Source organism: Larus michahellis, chromosome 3 (assembly GCF_964199755.1).
Source record: "Larus michahellis chromosome 3, bLarMic1.1, whole genome shotgun sequence".
NCBI lineage: Eukaryota > Metazoa > Chordata > Aves > Charadriiformes > Laridae > Larus > Larus michahellis.
The window spans coordinates 127,868,520-127,888,522 of record NC_133898.1 but is presented as its reverse complement, the minus strand read 5'-3'; the positions used below and the strand labels follow the sequence as shown (position 1 = coordinate 127,888,522).

At 54.0% G+C, this 20,003-nt stretch overlaps 2 protein-coding genes across 2 annotated transcripts; one reads left to right on the top strand and one right to left on the bottom strand.

Annotated features, from left to right (window-relative positions):
* Positions 1 to 852: 852 nt before the first annotated feature.
* DEFB1 (defensin beta 1) lies at positions 853 to 1,721 on the bottom strand. Its single transcript, XM_074578415.1, has 2 exons — positions 1,649 to 1,721; positions 853 to 977 (listed from the first exon to the last, which is right to left on the bottom strand). The coding sequence occupies exons 1-2, from the start codon at positions 1,719 to 1,721 to the stop codon at positions 853 to 855; spliced, it is 198 nt and encodes a 65-aa protein (XP_074434516.1).
* A 3,214-nt stretch (positions 1,722 to 4,935) lies between these two features.
* Positions 4,936 to 13,960, top strand: XKR5 (XK related 5). The gene is made up of 7 exons (XM_074582086.1): positions 4,936 to 5,026; positions 5,771 to 5,954; positions 6,065 to 6,246; positions 8,690 to 8,899; positions 9,027 to 9,196; positions 9,616 to 9,727; positions 11,470 to 13,960. The coding sequence occupies exons 1-7, from the start codon at positions 4,969 to 4,971 to the stop codon at positions 12,537 to 12,539; spliced, it is 1,986 nt and encodes a 661-aa protein (XP_074438187.1). The 5' UTR covers positions 4,936 to 4,968; the 3' UTR covers positions 12,540 to 13,960.
* The last annotated feature ends 6,043 nt before the right edge of the window (positions 13,961 to 20,003 follow it).

Sequence of the window (20,003 nt, the reverse complement as noted above, 5' to 3'; positions counted from 1 at the left end):
ATCTAAATATTACATTGGCAGAAGCAACTCGGTGCCCCTGGGGAGAGATATGAGGTCTGGCCAGAGGAGCTGGGACCTCACCTGGCTGGTGAGGATGAAGGCAGAGAGACAAATCACAGGCAGGGACAAGGGGGGAGAGACGTGAGGAGAGAAAGCAGTGGTGTCGCTGCCCCGCGTCCCTTTGGCATGTGGTGGCTGGAAAGGGCAATGGAGAAGTACGAGAAGTGGAGGAAGGTCTCAGGGTGTTGCATTGTCAGCTCTGAGCCTTGCCTAGGACCAGCCCTCCACACCTCACCCCTCCATGGGATTGACCAAAGTGAAGCAGCAGGGCCATAACAAGGAGCCACTTCCCAACTAAACTTCTTCAGTGGCTGGAAATTAGCCTTGTGCTCTCCCCTTGGGACACCAGAGTGGCAACTGAAGCCATCAGGGCTTCATGGGTGGCTACCACAGGAGACCATGTGGGAAGGGTGAGGTCTTTGGTATCACAGCATCACATGGGACACATCACACTCTCCCCCACCACGAGGAGGAAATCTGCCTGATTCCCACTACAAACCATGCTTGGCAGGGAGAGGAGAGAAGCTTCCCAGTTTCAGGCTACCAGTTCAACCCTGCCTCGGTGACAGTGGAGGGACAGGGTCCAGTGGATGAGGAGGTGCCACACAATGGTTTCCCAGGTGTGGATACCCAAGAGCAGACACATGACCACAAGCAAAAGTAACTTCCACCAGCTCTGAAGAAAGACACCAAACCCAACAGATACCCACATAAAGAAGGACAATACCATGCTACTGCTGCCACTGCTAAGGATGCTACCGATGCTACCACCCTTGTGTGGACGGTGGAGGATCACCATAAAGGCCTGCAGCACTTTGCCAGTCCATTGTAGCAGGTACCAGTGGCTTTCTTAAACAAGGGACAGAGTAGGAATGAACACTTGCCCTTGGTCTTCCGACACGTCACAGTGTCTGACACTATAATTGAGAAAAAAAAAAGCTGGTAAGCAACTTTCTTTGGGTTTGTACAGATGAAAAAAGCCTGTCCCTATGTTTGCAACAGCTTGAGCTGTAGATAAAGATGTAGTTAAAGTAGTAGTAGTAGTAGTAGTAGTATAAAGAACTAGTTGAAGATGTCCCTGCTCTCTGCAGGGGGGGTGGACTAGATGACCTTTAAAGGTCCCTTCCAGCCCAACACATTCTATGATTCTATAACGCAAGTGGCATCTTGGGGAGATCGTCAACCTGCCGTTGAGTTTTGCTGCGATGTCTGAATCACACAGAATCACTGAACGGTCAGGGTTGGAAGGGTCATCTGGAGATCATCTATTCCAACCCCCTGCCAGAGCAGGTTCACCTGGAGTGGACTGGACAGGAACACGTCCAGGTGGGTTTTGAATATCTCCAGAGGACAGCCCCTCTGGGCAGCCTGTTCCAGAGCAACTCATGAAAGCGTTCGTGAGTTCTGCAAACTGTGGTGCTCTCTCCCCTTGGCACTGAAAAAGCTAACTGGAGTTTACTCGGCGCTAGGCAGGTTCAATGTCAGGTATCACATCAACTGCGCACGTATCACAAGTCCGTTCCTCATTTACGGAATCGCTCCCTGTTCCCCCAACACAAAAATGCCCATTGGTTGTATTTACACTTACCCGCAGCAGCCTGGGACACCACGGGGAGGAGAAGAAGAAGCAGGAAGAGTATCTTCATGGCTTTTGTTGACATTGTGGAGCTCCACCACGAAGCTGCTGAGAGCAAGGGACACTGCAAGAGGAAGCAGTTAACCTGTATTTATAAGGCTTTGATGAGTGCAGGGATTTAGCAATGGTATTTGGATACAAAGAATATATTTAAAGGATCAACATTGTAACCTCTAATCACAAACTCTTCTATGGGTACCACCACGCCTCCCCGCCCCCAGAGGAGTCATCCTCTTAACACCAACACCTGCTGGCTCCCACGTCCTGATCCAAAGCACCGTCTTCTCCACGAATAGCAGAGACAGGCAGATATTTCAGCAACCATTTACTCAGAGCAATGACCATCAGCACAGGGGCCCGTTCACTTCCAGGTGCTTGCACACTCAAATCTCAACAAGATGCATCTTTGCCTCCAGAAATCCAGACTCCGCACAGAAAGGAATATTTCTTCCCATGTCAGACCCCCAAAAAAAGATCGCCCAAAGCCACATAGAGACTGAATCCAGAATGAGCCCCACCAAGATGTTCTACCTCTCCGTGTGCAGCTCCAGCAGCAGGTCTCTGTAACTCCTTGTGCTCCCACTTCAAGAAGGGGTGAAAATACAAGGAAGTCCAGCAAAGAGTCCCCAAAAAAATCCCTTGAAGGATGGAGAAACAGCTTGGCATGGAGGAGATGGAGAACCTTCATTTCCTAAGCTCACTAAATAAAACCTGGAGAGGTGACTTCCCCATCCTCTGTATGTAACTTCTTTGGAGACCTGAAGGGTTTGGTTTTTTTCGGCAAGAGAGGCTCCTGGGCGCTGAAATCCAGCAGAGAAAAGTGCAGCCAAACCAGTGGTTGGATGGCAGCCAGAGCAACTGGGAGCTGGCGGTGAAACTGGGGAGGGTGGCTAGCTCTGGGAATATCTTCTGGAAGGCTTTCTGGCTGTCTCCTTCTTTGCTTAGCCATGTTTCGGGGTGGTAATGGCACGTCTCATGTGGCATGGGAATTTATTCCTGGCTGGGAAGAAAGCCTTTGGGCAGGAGGAGGGACCAATTTTGTCATCAGTCACTTTGAGACTGAGAAAAGGCCATTAAGGCACCGCAGGGTGGCACCTTCTTGGGAATGATGACGATGGAGGGCAGGGGGGATGAGACCATGAGGTTCACGCGTCTTCTGTGGGTGACAAGAAGGGGCACGCCGCATTGCAACTTGCACGAATCCTTGCAACTTCCTCACTGCTGGATTTGTGAGCAAAGACAGTTCTTCAACAACCCACCCTCAGCTTTGGAAGAGGCTTTGGTGCCCATCAGAGGCTTCGTTGTGCTTTGCATGCAAAAAGTTGGGTTTTCCAGCAATGGGCCGTTTGGCAGCGGTGGTGTTTGTTGCACTATCATCAACTGTCAAGGACGTGGCTTGGAGACAGCCAAGACTGAGCTTCACTTGGTTCCAGAGCCCTGTTTACACCCCTAATTTTATTAAAATGCTTTGCTGGAGCTGCGCCCAACAGCTCAACATCGTTAGTCAATGAAACACTTTGCCAAATAGGGTCATGGCAGCAGGACAAGAGAAGTAGAAGATCCCTCCCAGCCATGACTTCTTTAACCCACTGGCCACCAAATTCAAACACTGGATTTGGGGTTGCAAAGATGCGAAGTTCTTACATGCCTGGTGAAAACCAGTGCTGGAGACCAAGCGGAGTCACTGGTGAGGGTCCCTTGAGGAGGGACAATCAGGCAATGACATCTCTGAGCACAGGCGGGATGTTTCGTTCATTGTTCACATGCAAATGTCGAGGAGGGGTGTTACAGAGCATGGTGGGGACAGACTTAACGTAATGGGGACCTACAGAGAACCCTGGAAACTGAGTGCTCGTATTTCACAAAGTCCCCGCTGGATGGGTGAAACATTGCTCCTGTTCAGCAGCAGATTTTGTTCCCATGGTTGCAAAGAAGCTCGTTAAAATTTCAAAAAACAAGAGCAAATGCGTGAAAGCCCCCAAACACACACACATCCCGACAGCCTGGCGGGTGTACAGAGCTTTGGGGGATTCCTGCATGGTTTTGCAAAAGCAGTGACAAAACCCTAGATGATATTTGGACTTAATTTAAAAACCCCTCTGTGGCTTTTGTGTAGTGACTTGCCGAGGATTTATTTTCTAAAAAGCACTTGCTTCTCAGGGGACAGAGTCTGCGGCACTGGAGACTGGGAAAAAAAAAGAGATAGGACACGTCTCTCCAGCCACCAGCAGTTGGGGTCACACTTCGCAAAGGTTTCGTCTTCTGGGTGGGGGGAAAATAGCAACTGAATTAACGTACGGCTCCGTGTGCATCATGTCCCGGCTGCCACCTAGTGCTCAGGCCCGTGATGGATGCACGCATCACTTGGGCATTGCACAAGGGGACATCTGGATGGGCTTGTGCAGGTGCACAACAACCTGGGGGACATCAAGACACGCTTATGCAGGTGCACAAGAACCCAGGGACATCGGGACAGGCGTGTGCAAGTGCGCAAGAAACTGGGGAACATCAGGACAGACTTGTGCAAGTGCATAACAACATGGAGGACATCGGGACGGGCTTGTGCAAATGCACAAGAACCTAGGGGCCATCAGGATGGACTTGTGCAAGTAGACAACAGCTTGGGGGACATTGGGACGGGTTTGTGCAGGCGCACAACAACCTGGGGAACATCGGGACAGACTTGTGCAGGGCCACAACAACCAGGGGACATCAGGACAGGCTTATGCAGGGGCACAACAACCTGAGGGACATCGGGACGGGCTTGTGCAAGTGCACAACAACCTGGGGACTATCAGAATGGTCTTGTGCAAGTAGACAACAGCTTGGGGAACATCAGGACGGGCTCGTGCAGGGGCACAACAACCTGAGGGACATCAGATCGGGCTTGTGCGAGTGCAGGAGAGCCTGGGGACCATCAGGATGGACTTGTGCAAGTAGACAACAGCTTGGGGGACACCGGGATAGGTTTATGCAGGGCCACAACAACCCGGGGAGGGGGGGGGGCGGTCTCGGGCTGGTGCCACCTGTGTGGCCGCAGGAAGCCGAGGAGCCCGATCGTGACGCAAACAGCGTGACGTCACATCGCGCGGCGGGAGAGACGCGCGGCGGCGGGGCGGGGGAAGGCTCTGGAGGGGAGGTGCCCGGTGGGGCCGGGCCGGGGCGGGCGGGGAGGGACCGGCGCCTCCTTCCTTCTCCTCCTCCTCTTCCTCCTCGTCCTCCTCCTCCTCCTCCTCCTCCTGCGCGGCACCGCCGCAGAAGGAGGGCGCAGGATGCGCGGGGCTTTCCCGGGGCTCTGCCTGGCGCTGCTGGCGGCGGAGCGCGCGGCGCGTGAGTGAGCGCGCAGGATGCGCGGGGGCGGGGGGAGGACCGGGGGGAGTGGGGTTGCGCACCCGCGGAGATGGTGGGGGGGAGCGGCGCGGGGGCGGCTGTAACACACCCCCACACCCCCACACCCCCCCCTGCAGCCAGGGTGGGGGGGGGTGTCCGTCCCTGCGCCCCCCGCGGAGGCTGCGCGGTTCTGCCCCCGGGACTCATGAACGGCAGCGCGGCTTTTCCGCATCCGCGCACACCCCAGCCTTTTTCTTTCCTCTTTTTTTTTTTTATTTGAAAAAATGACTATTTTAAAAAAAAATATATTTATTTATTTGTTTGTTTGTTTGTTTATTTGGAGCGTGAGCGGGACTTATGGACAGCAGCACGGGTTTTCTTCATCCATGCACACCCTGGTCCTTTTCTTTCTTTTTTTCTTTTTTAATTTGAAAAATTAATTTTTTTAAAAAAATTATTTATTTACTTACTTACTTATTTTCTTATTTATTTATTTATTTTGAGTGCGAGTGCTTGTTATCAGAGAGCCCTTCTTTGGGCCAGGCCCCTCGGTGGTGATGGCTGTGCCACAGCTGACAAGCCACCGGGAGCCGGCAGCTGGAGATAAGATGGGGGACAATGGGGGACAAGGGCTGCGAACCCCCCCTCGGTGGCTGGGAGGTGAATTTGGGGTTGGGTTGTGGGTAGTACCTTTCAGTGTCTGGCTGTGACATCCCTCAGTGGTCCTTCTCTGCCGTTTTCCAGGGCTCTGCGCCATCATCCACTACCTTGTCCGTGGGCAACTGGGCTGGTTGGGGCTGACCATCGCCTGCGTGGTGCCCGGCTATGCCGCGCAGTTCCTCAGCATCCTCTGGTTCAGAGCAGATGGCCACCCGCCTGGCTGCTGGCTCCTGGTGCTCCACCTCCTGCAGCTGGGCCTCTGGAAGCGGTGAGAGATGTTCCTCACGGTCCATCCAGCCCCCCTGTCCCCCCAACCTGGTTGTCAGTCCCAAACCTGCCCAAATCAGGATGGGCATCCTATCACGGGGACTCTTGCAGGTACTGGGATGTTTTGTGGATGGCAGCGAAGACAGGTGGCAGTGACTGTGCCGGGGAGGTGCTGACACAGCATGGGGACGTGAGTGTGCTGCGGCTCCTGGAAGCTCTGCTGCAGACCCTGCCTCACCTCCTGCTGCAGGCCTATGTTGTCGTGGCTGTCGAGCCAGCGGGCTTCATCCCCGGTGAGTAGAGAGGTCCCAGGATGCTGCTGCGAGATGCAGAGGGGTGGTGTATTTGGTTGGGGGATGTATGTGTCCACCTGGCAGGGGACAGGGCAGGCTCTGGTTGGAGGACTATGCTGCAAAGGGGCTGGGAAACCCCAAGGCAAAGTAGAGGGGACAAATCATAGAATCATAGAACGGTTTGGGTTGGTTAAAGATCATTCAGTTCCAACACCCTGCCCTGGGCAGGGACACCTCCCACTAGACCAGGTTGCTCCAAGCCCCCTCCGTGATCCAGAGTCTCTCCCCAGCTTTCCTGGAGCCCCTTTAGGGACTGGCAGGGGCTGGAAGGTCTCCGTGGAGCCTTCTCTTCTCCAGGCTGAACCCCCCCAGCTCTCTCAGCCTGTCCTCCCAGCAGAGGGGCTCCAGCCCTCCCAGCATCTCCGGGGCCTCCTCTGGCCCCGCTCCAACAGCTCCGTGTCTCTCCTGTGCCGAGGCCCCAGCGCTGGAGGCAGCACTGCAGGGGGGTCTCCCCCGAGCGCAGCAGAGGGGCAGAATCCCCCCCTCGCCCTGCTGCCCACGCTGCTGGGGATGCAGCCCAGGCTGCGGGGGATTTCTGGGCTGCCAGTGCACATTGCTGGCTCGTGTGGAGGTTCTCACCCACCAACACCCTCAAGTCCTTCTCCTCAGGGCTGCTCTCCATCCATTCTCCTCCCAGCATGGATTTGTGCTTGGGGTTGCCCTGACCCAGGCGCAGGACCTTGCACTTGGCCTGGTTGAATCTCATGTGTGTGAACAAAGGGGGCTTAAAGGTCAGTGGCTGAACCCGACGCCTCTGAGCTATCCATGGCTTCTCCTGGCCAGTACAGTCAGTCCCCCATAGAGGGCACCTCCATGGCCAGACAGTGGCTTGCATGGGTTCGAATCCAACACATGTTCCTATTGCTGGTCCAGCCCTAATCACAGAGCAATGCTGAGCATTTAGGGGTTGGGGGCTGCTTTGTAAAGAAAACGTGAACTTTCAGGTGTGCAGAGGGAGAAGTTGGCATGTGTGGAGTCACGGTGTGCGCAAGGTCTCACTCAAATCGGTGTCAGCCTCTGGTCTGAGCGCAGTGACCAGAGAGGGACCTGCCCTGGCAGAGAGCTCTGCACATGGCAGCAAGCACTCGGAGGATTCAAGCAGGGAGATGCCAAGTGTGCAAAGGAGACCAGACTCATCAGGAACTGGTCAGCACTGTTGAGGCCCCACCTCGAGGGCTGTGCCCAGTTTTGGACCCCTCACCGCAAGAAAGACATTGAGGTGCTGGAGTGTGTCCAGAGAAGGGCAACGGAGCTGGTGAGGGGTCTGGAGCACAAGCCTTGTGAGGAGCGGCTGAGGGAGCTGGGGGTGTTCAGCCTGGAGAAGAGGAGGCTGAGGGGAGACCTTCTCGCTCTCTACAGCTCCCTGAAAGGAGGGGGTAGCCAGAGGGGGGTTGGTCTCTTCTCTCAAGGAACAGGCGAAAGGACAAGCGGAAATGACCTCAATTTGCACCAAGGGAGGTTTAGGATGGATATTAAGAAAAAATTTTACACTGAAGGGGTTATCAAGCATTGGAACAGGCTGCCCAGGGAAGTGGTTGAGGCACCATCCCTGGAGGTGTTTAAAAGACAGGCAGACATGGTGCTGAGGGACATGGTTTAGTGGTGGTTTTGTCAGTGTTGGGTTGGTGGTTGGACTTGATGATCTGAAAGGTCCAGCAGGTGGAGGGAAGTCATCCTCCCTCTCTGCTCTGCCTTGGGGAGGCCACACCTGGAGTGCCATGTCCAGTTCTGGGCTTCCCACTTCAAGAAGGACAGGGAACTGCTGGAGATGGAACAGTAAAGGGCTACCAAGATGATGAGGGGACTGGAACATCTCTCTTATGAAGAAAGGTTGAGGAACTTGGGTCTCTTCAGTCTGGAAAAAAGACGGCTGAGGGGGGACCTTATCAACACTTATAAATACTGAAAGGGTGGGTGTCAGGAGGATGGGGCCAGGCTCTTTTCAGTGGTGCCCAGTGACAGGACAAGAGGTAACGGGCACAAACTCAAGCATAGGAAGTTCCATTTTAACATGAGGAGGAACTTCTTTCCTGTGAGGGTGGCAGAGCCCTGGCACAGGCTGTGCAGAGAGGTGGTGGAGTCTCCATCTCTGGAGACATTCAAAACCCCCCTGGATGCATTCCTGTGCAACCTGCTCTGGGTGACTCTGTTCTGGCAGGGGGTTGGACTAGATGATCTCCAGAGGGCCCTTCCAACCTTATGATTCTATGATTCCAACCTAGAGCATTCTATGATTCTATGAAATACTACAGTTGACAGGACACCAGGGTGTCTGGCTTGTGACGGGGTGCCATGCTACCAACAGCTCCTTAGCATTGAGATGTGGTCCTACAAGGCAGTTGGGTGTCCTTCAGAGCTCCTGACATCCCTTGTCCCTGTGCAGGTGTCAGCGCTGGGCTGTCTCTGCTCTCCCTTGCTTGGGCTTTGGTCTCCTACAGCCGCTTCTCCTGCCTGCTGAAACCTGGTCACCTCTGCCCGCCAGCCGCGGCCATCCTCTGCCTGCTGCTCTGGAGGACGGGGATGCTGGGGACCAGGGTCCTGGCCCTGGTGCTCTTTACCAGGCTGTACTCCTTCTGGGTTTTTGCCGTGGCAGGTAAGACCCGTGATCATCTTCTCCATGTCCCATCCTGCTGGTCAGCCGCGGGGATGCTCCTGGTTCTGGAGGGCTTTCCAGCCTCCTCCAGGAATGGCTTTGCCTTTTTGATCCCGTCTCCTTGCAGGTGTCCACTGGCTGCTCATGGCCTTCTGGCTGGTGGCCCAGCAGACGGACATCGTGGCCCAGCCCTGCCGCTGGAGGCTGTTCAATTGCGTGGTGGGAGCCGTGTACATCTTCTGCTACGTTAATGTCCGGCCCGGTCCCTCCAAGCACAGGGTGGCCGTGTTTTATGCAGTAAGTACCCAGGATACTCAATATTCCACATGGATGCAGCTGCTGGGGAGTAGTGGGAGCTCAGACCTTCTGTTCTCATCTCTCATATCACCAATTGATAAAAATCCAGCATTTCCCTTGCCCTGACAAAGCCCCGTGGTCACTAGCCTTCTGCACTGGCCTCATGTTCTTAGCAGGAGCCATAAAACGTCTCAAGAACACCAGAGTGGCTGCGCGGCTCTGACAGAGTCATTTTTCATGGTAAGAAAAGGTCAAGACTTCGCAGAAAGTTCAGTTCAGCAACCCTTATGTTGTAAGTGATAACTTCAGGCGCAAAATAAATCAGCAAAATCTAGAAAGTGGGTGTTCTCTGCCATCAGAAGCACGGCTAAAACCATCAGAAGGGCAAAAGTGACAACTCTCTTCCCTCTGCTCTGCAGATAATGCTGATGGAAAACACCCTCCTGCTGCTCTTGGCCACCCGCTTCCTGCAGGCAGAGCTGAGGAGCAGCCTGTGCGTGACCGGGGCCGTCATGTCAGGGTCTGTGATAGGTAAGGTCTGGTTTTTAGGGCCTGGATTGCATGTTTGGAGGGTAAATGAGCATCATGAGTTATTTCAGTTGCGTCAGACTGTTTGCTTTATTCCTTCCAGCTTAAGCGTCTGGATCTATTTGATAATATGTAAACCCACCTTGCGTTTCATTTCTTCAGCACGTCTTAAAAGCCCATCCCTGAAGAAGAGGGCTTGCGGAAACGATCAAGACGTCACCAAATGGCTCAGGTGCCGCCGCCAAATACAATATATGCAATTTTGAAGCACGTCTGTTGGTGCTTTCTGGGATCTTGGTGGTTGGCAATCAGTGCAGGCAGTGGTGTAACCCAGGGAATCACTGCAGGGAAACGTTTTCATTTAAAATCACAGAATGGTTTGGGTTGGAAGGGACCTTAAAGATCATCTAGTTCCAACCCCCCTGCCCTGGGCAGGGACACCTCCCACCAGACCAGGTTGCTCCAAGCCCCGTCCAACCTGGCCTTGAACACCTCCAGGGATGGGAAGTGTTTGAGGATATATTGATGTTTTCTGAAGGTGGCTCGTGATTGATCACCCATCACTGCATGTGTTTTGGAAATACGCTGGTGTGGGACCATGCAGAACTACAGCAGCTTTCTTCAGCACTGTTTTCTTTCAAAGATTGGTGCTGCTTCCATAAATGGAAAAGCTTTTTGTGTTCGTGGGGAGGAATCTTTGGTATGTGATGGAGAAGGTACTCCACACCTTGCCCATGCCCTGCCTTATTCCATGCTCTGCCATAAAGCGGGCAGCAGCTATCACCAGCTGGTGCATTTAATTCCCTAAAACTTTAATGCACAACTCCGCTGAAGGAGGGGAGAGGTTGTATGATGCTTGCAAACACCCCATCGGCACCTCTATTTGCAAAACGGGCACTGGGCAAGGATGGGAGTTGCTTTTTGCTGGGTGAGGTCCCCACCAGGCTCGTGTTTTCCCAGTGGAATGGGGGTAGAGGGAAGCTGTAACATCCACATGCTGCGCTTTGTGCATCTCCCCAGATGGGCTGCATGCAGATCAGCCATAGAATCACAGAATGGTTTGGGTTGGAAGGGACCTTAAAGATCATCCAGTGCCACCCCCTGCCCTGGGCAGGGACACCTCCCACCAGACCAGGTTGCTCCAAGCCCCGGCCAACCTGGCCGTGAACCCCTCCAGGGATGGGGCAGCCACAGCTTCTCTGGGCAACCCGGGGCAGGGGGTCACCACCCTCACAGCGAAGAATCCCCCCCCTCACCCTGCTGCCCACGCTGCTGGGGATGCAGCCCAGGCTGCAGGGGGCTTGGAGAAAGGGCACATTTGGGGTGGAAAAGGAGCAATTCCTCTGGCCTTCAATGAGTTTAGGATAGAAGTAGGAAGGTGTCTTAAAATCCTGCTGCACGTAATGGCTAGAGGACTGGGATGCTGCAAGATGGGAAGGATTCCTGCATCACACATCTCCTCCCTGCCCCATTCCCTGTCTGCCGGGGTCAGCGGCTGCCTCGCTGTCCATCCGTCAGTCTGCAAATCAATCCAGATTAAATTCGGTCTTGAGAGTGTGCTCAGCACTTTCCCTAAGGCTGCTCAGGTGGAATTTTTGCATCCCTAAAAATGTTTGAAAGACATCTTGCTTGGACACCTGATGCCCAGCAGCATCTCTGCAGAGCGCGTGTTGATCTGGAGATGGCACATCTCGCTGGAACGCTGTTGGGAACTCTTCCATTGACACCTTTCTGCTCTTTTCCAGGTGCCACAGCTCTGGTGGTGTATTACAGTCTGCTCCATCCCAAATCCACAGAGATCTGGCAGGGCTTCCTGGAGACAACCTGCAGTGCTGCGGTTGTGGGTGGTGACGAGGTGGCTGGAGATGGCTCCCAAGCAGGGCAGAGCTTGGAAATTTCGGGACACAGTGGGTCCTTGGCAGGGGAAGGGACCACGGCAGATCCCAAAACCAGGAACAGTTCATTGATCCTACAATTCAGAGAGTGTTTGGAGGACAGCTGGACAAACCATCACCACTGGCTGCTGGTGAAGCTGGCCTTGAAGACAGGAGATACGTCCACCATCAATGCAGCTTTTGGAGACGGTGGCATGGGAGAGGTTTACCCTGGAGGATGGATGATGGAGAAACATGCCAGCATTGAGCCTGGGGCCCACCTTTCCCTCCCCACGAGGGAAACTGGTCTTCAGGGTGTTGAACCTGCTCTGACTGATGAGAAACTGGAGGCGGTGGGGACCAGAGGAGGCGGCCAACCCATCACTGGCACTGCGAGAACGGCACAGGAGGACGGAGCAGGGCAGGAGCCTGGCTTTCACTCGGCCGTATCCGTTCCCAGCAGCTTCTCCCCGGATCCAGCCGAGGGCTCCTCTGTGTATTTCAGCGCGACCGCGGGAGGAATCACCTCTCCTGGTGTGGGGACAGCCATGGCTACATGCGTGGCCCTGGTGCAAAGGGACAAAGAAACCCAGCCTCCCCCCGGCTGCCTGGGAGGAAGGGATTTATCCCTTGGGATGGCGAGCATCAGCCCAATCCTGGGCGTTTGTGCCCACAAGGATCTGCAGAGCAGCTCTTGCCTCGGAAGCATGAGCGTCTGTGGGGTGACGGGTCCCCCCAAAGAGCCTGTGGGGCCAGAGGGTGCCCTTGTGGGGTGGCATCACCCTCAGGACACCCACCCTTGTGGCACACAAGAGACTGTAGTGACGAGCAAGCTGAGGCCACCGTGCTTCACCTCCACCCCCAAAGGTGACTCTAGATACCCACAGCAAGGACTGGGGGAGCTGGGAGAGGGGACAGACCTCTCTGGGTGGCTGGAGTGACCCTGAAATTGCTGCGCCGTCACTTTGGGTCAGCCTTGGGGTGACTGCCTCATTGGAAGGATACGGCAGGAGGTGGTGAGATGTTAATGCTGGCCATGAAGACTGTCCCCATGGTGACCCTCCCGCTGGGTGGACATGGTACTCCATCACTAGGACATCACCTTCTCTCCTGGTGCATCTTCTGCTTGCAGTTTTGGAGAGCCTCAAAAGTCTTAAAAAGCCTTAAAAGTCCAGATTTAAGTGTTTTTTAAACTTATTTATGTAACAGTCCTGCCAGGCAGCTGGAGCATGCTGCCTTTGACATATTTCTGATAATGCCTTGAAGCACGTCCTTTAACAAGTGTCTCTACAAGCTGCAGGCCTGTCCCAACATGAAGATCTGGCTGCTGTCTCCAGGAGCTGCAACGCTGGCCAAGCAGGAGTCTTCTCAGGACAAATAAGTGCCTAAACTGGAAAAATAATGAGTTTTACTCTCAGATGCCCTTCCTTCTGGGCAGAATAAGCCCTGAAGCAAGGCTCAGCGGTGCTTGATTTATTTTTCCCCCACTGGGTTCATCTTGAGAACTTCCAACTCCATTTGCTGGGGCCACATAGGAGCCCAGACCCTCTTCATACAGCAGACCACAACTTCAGGACTCTGAGTTGTAGACAAAAGCCATGTCCTTCTCGCTTGCCCACCACCCTGCTTCCTCAAGCGGCCTTTTCTGCCCAGCCTCTTCCTTGCCCTCTTCCACCCAATTGCAGATAATCCAGATCTGACTGGATGCTCCCTCCTAAATTTAACCTCAAGCCAAATCTCAAAACAGATCTACATACTCCTGACACCCTAAAATCCCCCGTGCAGACAGGGTTTCTTTATAGCAGAAACCAAAAGCCTCAATACCGTAGTCTCAGGGAATAGTTAATGCTTCCAGCTGGGCTGGCTGGAGGTGGGTTTGTGCCCAGGATGTGGCTTGACATGTTGATTGAGTTCTGGTCAAGCTGGGTTCACCAGCGAGCTCGTGGGTGCCAGCTGGCGCACATCTGCGGGCAGGACTCCGGTGGCGCCACAGGGCAGGAAAGACAGCAGGAAGGCCAGGCATGCCATGAATTATTAAAAAAAAAAAAGCTTCCATGTAGCTTTCACTGCGCAGGATCGACCCAGCCAGATGTTCCTTCAAGCTTCTTCACCAGTGAACACTCAGTTGGTGCCGGTTTCGGAGTGAAGCCACTTTCCGACGTGTTGAAGGCTCCGTGTCTCCATTCAGAGCCCAGCTCCTCTGTTCTCAGCTCTTCTCTGCGGGGAGAAACCAGTTGCAGCAGCTTTTCCGGAGCCCTCCTCACTACCTGCATCACCCAGAAGGCAGCAGAGCTGCCGTGGCATTATGGAAATTTTTATCTCGTTTGTTTTTCTACCTTTGATAATACATAATGACGCTTTGAAAAACAAACCAGCCTTGGCTGTGTCTGTGTCTCGTGTTAGGGCTGCACGGAGAGGTCCTCTGGACCTTGCTGTAGGGGATGTTGGAGCTTGATCTCCTGCTGCTTTCCAAGCGAAGCGCCGCCTGGCTTCCTGGCTGGATGTGACATTGCCTCTTCCCCTCTCCTTTTCAATTCTACTTTCCTGTTTTCTTAGATTTTCCACCCATTCCAGTTCTACCCGCCCCCAGTCAAGTAGTTTGTTTAATTGAGCAGGGTTTTTCTCCTTCGCCGGCATGAGAGTCCACATCCCCTACTTTCTCTCTTTCCCACTTTGCCCAAGGAGAACTGGCTGTTGGGATTCCAGTACTTAAAGGGGACTTACAGGAAAGATGGGGAGGGACTCTGGATCAGGGAGAGGAGCCATAGGACAAGGGGGAACAGTTTTAAACTAAAAAAGGGGAGGTTTAGATTAGATATCAAGTTGACTCTCCAACCGCAGGCCGTTAGTCAAAGAGTTTTCCCAGACCCACAGAGCTGAGTGTTGAAGGAGTTCAGTGATGTTACACGAGTGCATGGGCGGTCTCTGTTCACAAGGCGCTGCAAAGCAAATGTTAACCAGGGAGCCAGGCTGATGGGTGCATCTCCCCTGGCTGTGGGAAGCACCCTGGGGTGCTCTCCCAGCACAGCATGGGTAAGCAAGCTCATATCCTTCCCCTGCACAGAGCAGCAATGCCAGCGGTTAGGGCTTTGTGTCAGACCCATCGCAGCTCTGCTACTGGTTTGGGCTGCTTCCAGCACAGAAAGGACTTGGACCTGTTGGAGCGGGGCCAGAGGAGGTCCCGGAGATGCTGGGAGGGCTGGAGCCCCTCTGCTGGGAGGACAGGCTGAGAGAGCTGGGGGGGTTCAGCCTGGAGAAGAGAAGGCTCCGCGGAGACCTTCCAGCCCCTGCCAGTCCCTCAAGGGGCTCCAGGAAAGATGGGGAGGGACTCTGGAGCAGGGAGGGGAGCCATGGGACGAGGGGGAATGCTCTTAAACTGAAAGAGGGGAGATTTAGGTGAGATATGAGGAAGAAATTCTTTGGTGTGAGGGTGGTGACCCCCTGTCCCAGGTTGCCCAGAGAAGCTGTGGGTGTCCCATCCCTGGAGGGGTTCAAGGCCAGGTTGGGCGGGGCTTGGAGCAACCTGGTCTGGTGGGAGGTGTCCCTGCCCAGGGCAGGGGGGTGGCACTGGATGATGTTTAAGGTCCCTTCCAACCTAAACCGTTCTATGATTTGCAGCAGGAGGATGAAGAAGGGTCTGCACCCAGCAGCTTTCTATCTGGGGCTACCTCAGTCTGGGAGACCTGGGCACTGCGATGTGGCATGCAGGTAGCAGTGGGTTGGGTGAGATTGGTTGAGTAACGGCTCAGGAGGAGTGGAGATGGCAAGCTGGGATGATGGTAGACATTTGGGATGGTGCCCATGACAGATGGGGATGCAGACTTCTACTGGTAAAATTCTCTACCAGGTAATGGTTGTTGGGAGGACTGGTTATATCTTCCCTGTCCCGTTCCTCTTGCCAAGGTGGGAACCCAGGTTCACTAGGGGGTGGCTAGGGGTGGCTGTCCCTGTCCCCCACCCCCTGAGCCAGAGCAGGGTGGGTGATGCTGAACCAGGCAGTGGTGCTTGCTCACCCCATTCCCTAAACCAGGACCAAACTAGGTCTAGGGCGAGGAAATCCTTTCCCTCCCTGAGCAGGATCATTCTCTTCCTAACCCAGAGCCTTCCCTTTAGGTTGGAGGGGCCCCATGAAAGGGGCTGTGTCCTAACTTGGACCAAGAGATCTGATCTTAGTTACATGCAACCTGAAGAAGAAACATTAACACGACAAGAATTGTTGAAATTGTACACTACATTAAGACTGGTAATATTTGGAGTAGATTTTGAGCATTTGCTGTAGATGGAAAGAGCATCCAACCCTAACATCTGTTAGTCCGGCGGGTTGGAAAACAAGCCACCAACTCAAGGATCCCAGTGCATGGCATTTTGTGCTTGGTGTGAATCTCTTCTTGATGCCCTCCAGCTGCAGATGTTTTGACCTTGGCTCTACGCCTGGTGGTTGCAACCCTACGTGCTGTGGTAGCTTGCATCGACTACAAAATTCAAATGCTTAGTAGGTCAAGCGATGATTATCCAAATTATGGGCTGCCCTCAGACTTGTGCTGGTTATCACAAGGCACAATCAGGCGGGAAAAGCCAATGCGCTGAAGGTTTGTTGTTCTGTCCGAGTCCAGGACCTTGAGACACAGAAGGATCTACACCATCCTTGCTGCACTTGTGAGCAATTTAAGTGTTTTTCACCCAATAAATACAGGGTTCCTGCTGCTAACAGAAGGCTTTGTGCTGACTAAACTTGGGCTTACCAGGTTCTGCCTTGAACCACCATGGGTCTGCAACAGTTGATAAGGGTCATTAAATGGTTGGGAGGGATATATCCTACAGCTTAATGCTAGCTTCGTGGTGGCATGGGCTAACTGTAGATGGTAAAGGTCTGACAGCACTGAGCAACCGTCGTGAGACTACCCCATGGACCAGTCAGAAAAGAAAATATGGCCAAACAGACAATTTTAAGAGAGTAGAGAAATACTTTTGGGCACAGGAGTTTCATTAATGAAACTCAAGGAGTTTCATTACTCAGAGCACATCCACGATGCACAGAGAGCCGGGAGGTGCACCATGAGCTGACACCTCTGCCCCCGGAGAAGTTGGTTGTGGAAAACTCAGATGGATCTAGGTGTGGCCAAGAGAGGGGAGGATGCTGAAGACAGCACTAGAGGGGGCATAATGGCTGGGGTACAGATGGGGGTGTAGGTGGGGGTACTTCCATGGCTTTGGTCACCCGTGATGGGAGATGGTCACTGGTGAGATCCTGCTGTGCTGCCCCTCATCTTCTCATCTTCTGAATCTTCTCATCTTGTCATCTTCTAAAATGAGGTAAAATAATGTGGATTATCTGTCCTCAAAGACATCCAGCCTGCTTGAGAGCCCTGTTGCATGCAGGGTCCAAGTCCTGCATGCTGGGTACCACCCCAGCACCAAACCACAGGTCTCCACCTATAAGAAGGTCTTATATTTAGTTAAATCTAAAGCCCTGTTTGGAGTAGGAGGACTATCCAGCTGCAAATCACAGCTCCAGATACCTCTCCCCACCCTTCCCATCTCTGGGAGGGGGCGGAACTCAAGATGCCCCAATGACCTGGTACACATCCAGCACTGCCAGAGCGAAGGAGTCGCGCTGGGGAGGTGTTTTTCCCCGTAGCTTCTTGTTCTTCAGCCACCAGAGGGAGATGCTGCTCAAGGCCACAAAAGCAGATGCCTTGTTCCAGAGGCTGCGTTCCCATCCAGCGTCCGGGTTATGGGAAAAGAGGGATGCACAGGACCGATGCGGCTGTGGCATCGCAGATGGGAGTGAAATGGAGGGCTCTGGGATACTGGAGGTGGCCGATATGGTGTCTGGAGGAACTTGGCTATAATTGCAGCAGGCTGCTTCCACCTCTGCAGACACCACCAGGCCACAGGTAAAGTCTGGGAGCCTCCACCAAGGTCTCACCAAGGTAGTATTGAGGGTCGGGAAGGGTGATATCCATATGCAAATATCCCATGGTGACTTCAAGTCCGAAGGTGGGTGTGCAAGGGGGTGCCACCGACCACATTGGATGCGACGTGGGAACCTGCTGGTTTGGTAGAACCGGCTCCAGCTGTTGCCACCATGGTGGTGAGTCCCGATATTCCATGTTATATGCGTGGAGCACGGCACATGCGCCTGGACGGGTGACATGGTCACTCCCCGCTCTGGTCCGTCTTCACATCAACCCGTGGGCAGCAGAGGTCCCACAAAGCCCAGATTCTTGCTCTATGTGGAGTAATGTTGTCCTGGGCCCAGTCCAAACCCAGGATGTGAAGCTCCATGAGAAATTGCAGCTGGGGGAAAGCGTGACAGAGCAGTGATGAACCAGCTGCTCAGGGGAACCAGATGATGTTTCCTCCCTGTGTCCCAAAGGCTTGAGGACACCCAACCAGACCCTCTGCTACTTCTTCAGCATTTCCTGTGAAGCTCTTTTCAGATGAGATACGTTATCTTGAGCTAGACCTTAGGATCTGCCCAGCCTTGTGGGATGCTCATCACCAACCTTTGGGTTTCAGCCACCCACAGAAGGTCTGGAGTGGGGGATGTCCCCATCCCACCACACTTGGCCAGATCATCCTGCGCTCTCACCTATCCTAGAATGGAAGATTTCTGCTCATTTGCCTCCTCTGGACCTTTTTTGTTTGTTTTATTTTGTTAAGGAAACCCTCTCCAGTGCTTGACAGAGAGAGAAGAACATGTCCCAGCACAGGAGAGGTCAGGGCCACCGGTGAGAGGACCTCTCATGGGCTGCGAAAGGGCAGCAAGGGAGCAGAGAGCGGGAATCATCGGTGAATTTTGACAATGCAGGGAGTGTCCCACGGGCTCCCGGGGAGAACTGGCTGTGCCGCTCGCCGGCGATCTGGAAAAAAGGAGCAAACAGGCAGGAACGGAGGCTACGTCCCTGATAAATTAAACAATACCCGGGCGAGCGCCTGGGCTTGGGGACATGGCCGTCCGGCCTGCTGGCACCGTCCCCTTGCCTTGTTGATTTTAGCGGGTCACTCTCGTCCCTCTTTCGAGGTGAATAAAATAAAGTGGGTTGGAAAGGTACCGACAGGGCACGAGGGTTGGCAGCATCGTCATTTTCCGCCTCCCTCTGCAGCCCCTTTTCTGAGTGCCGGTGCCACGTTTCGGGGTCGTTTTTACTCAAGGCACGGTGAAAAACATTCCCTCCGGCTCCCAGGTGATGTAAACACCACCCCACCACCCCCCCGGCCTCGAACTAACCCAGGAAAGGTTTACCCAGAAAAACATCTTTTCACTTCCAAAAATATCGAAGCGCAATACTTGGACATTACAGAAAATGTAAGTATTTGCCCTGGGGTGGTCGTTATTTGCTTGGATTTTTCCAAGATGAAACTTTGGACATTTTCTTTCCCCCCGCCCCGCAATTAAGCAGTTTTGATTTGTCTCAGATCCCTTTTTGGTGTCTTCCCGGTTTCTGTAAACGGCTGCATGTCCGTGCCCGTCGCTCTGAGGCTAAACAATAACACGGGGCGGGGGGTAGAGGCGTCGCGGAGGGTAAACACGGCTAATCAGGACTCGCCTAATAGGAGCGAACACTTAATGAGAACCCAGGGACTGCGCTTCCTGTGCTGGATCTGGCTGGAGGAAAACGCTTTGTGCTCTCAGCACCGTGTTTGAGACGGCTCGGTTCCCTCAAACGCTCCTCCTCGATAGCCACGGGACGGGGATCTGCGGCTCCGAGGGACCCGTGAGGATCCAGGGATGCTGGAGGAGCCGAGCTCCATCCCGCAAACTGAAGGATCCAGAGCTTGTTTTGTTTGAAGGGAGATATTTAAAACAAAAAGGCTTTTTCACGCCTTGCTTTTTGCTAAGCAAAGCCACCGAAGGGCCCTGCCCGGTCCCCTTAATGTCCCTCGGGCTCCCTGTCGGGGCTGGGGGGCTTTTTTAGGGGCTGGCTACAATAAATAACAGCGAACGTGCCACTGCTCTGCCCCGGAGTCTCGGCTCAATCGTCTCTCCATCCATGCTGCGAAGCATCTGGCAGCCGCTGTACGCCAGCCCCAGCTGGGATGGGATGGGATGGGATGGGATGGGATGGGATGGGATGGTACAGGATGGGATGGTACAGGATGGGAAGGATGGGACGGGACGGGACGGGATGGGATAGGTGGGATGGGATGGGATGGTACAGGATGGGATGGATGGGATGGGACGGGACAGGTGGGATGGGATGGTACAGGATGGGATGGATGGAATGGGTGGGATGGGATGGGGAGGGCACCCCATGCCTCTCCCCATGGTTAATGAGGATGGAGATTTGGGGTTCAGTGGGCTCGGGGAGGGGTGGGGGGAGGGGTGGGGGGGTGTCAAGGTGCCCATAGGGAGGCAGGTGCTGGGCCGCGGATGGGCGATGAGTGCAGTCATGGCGTGG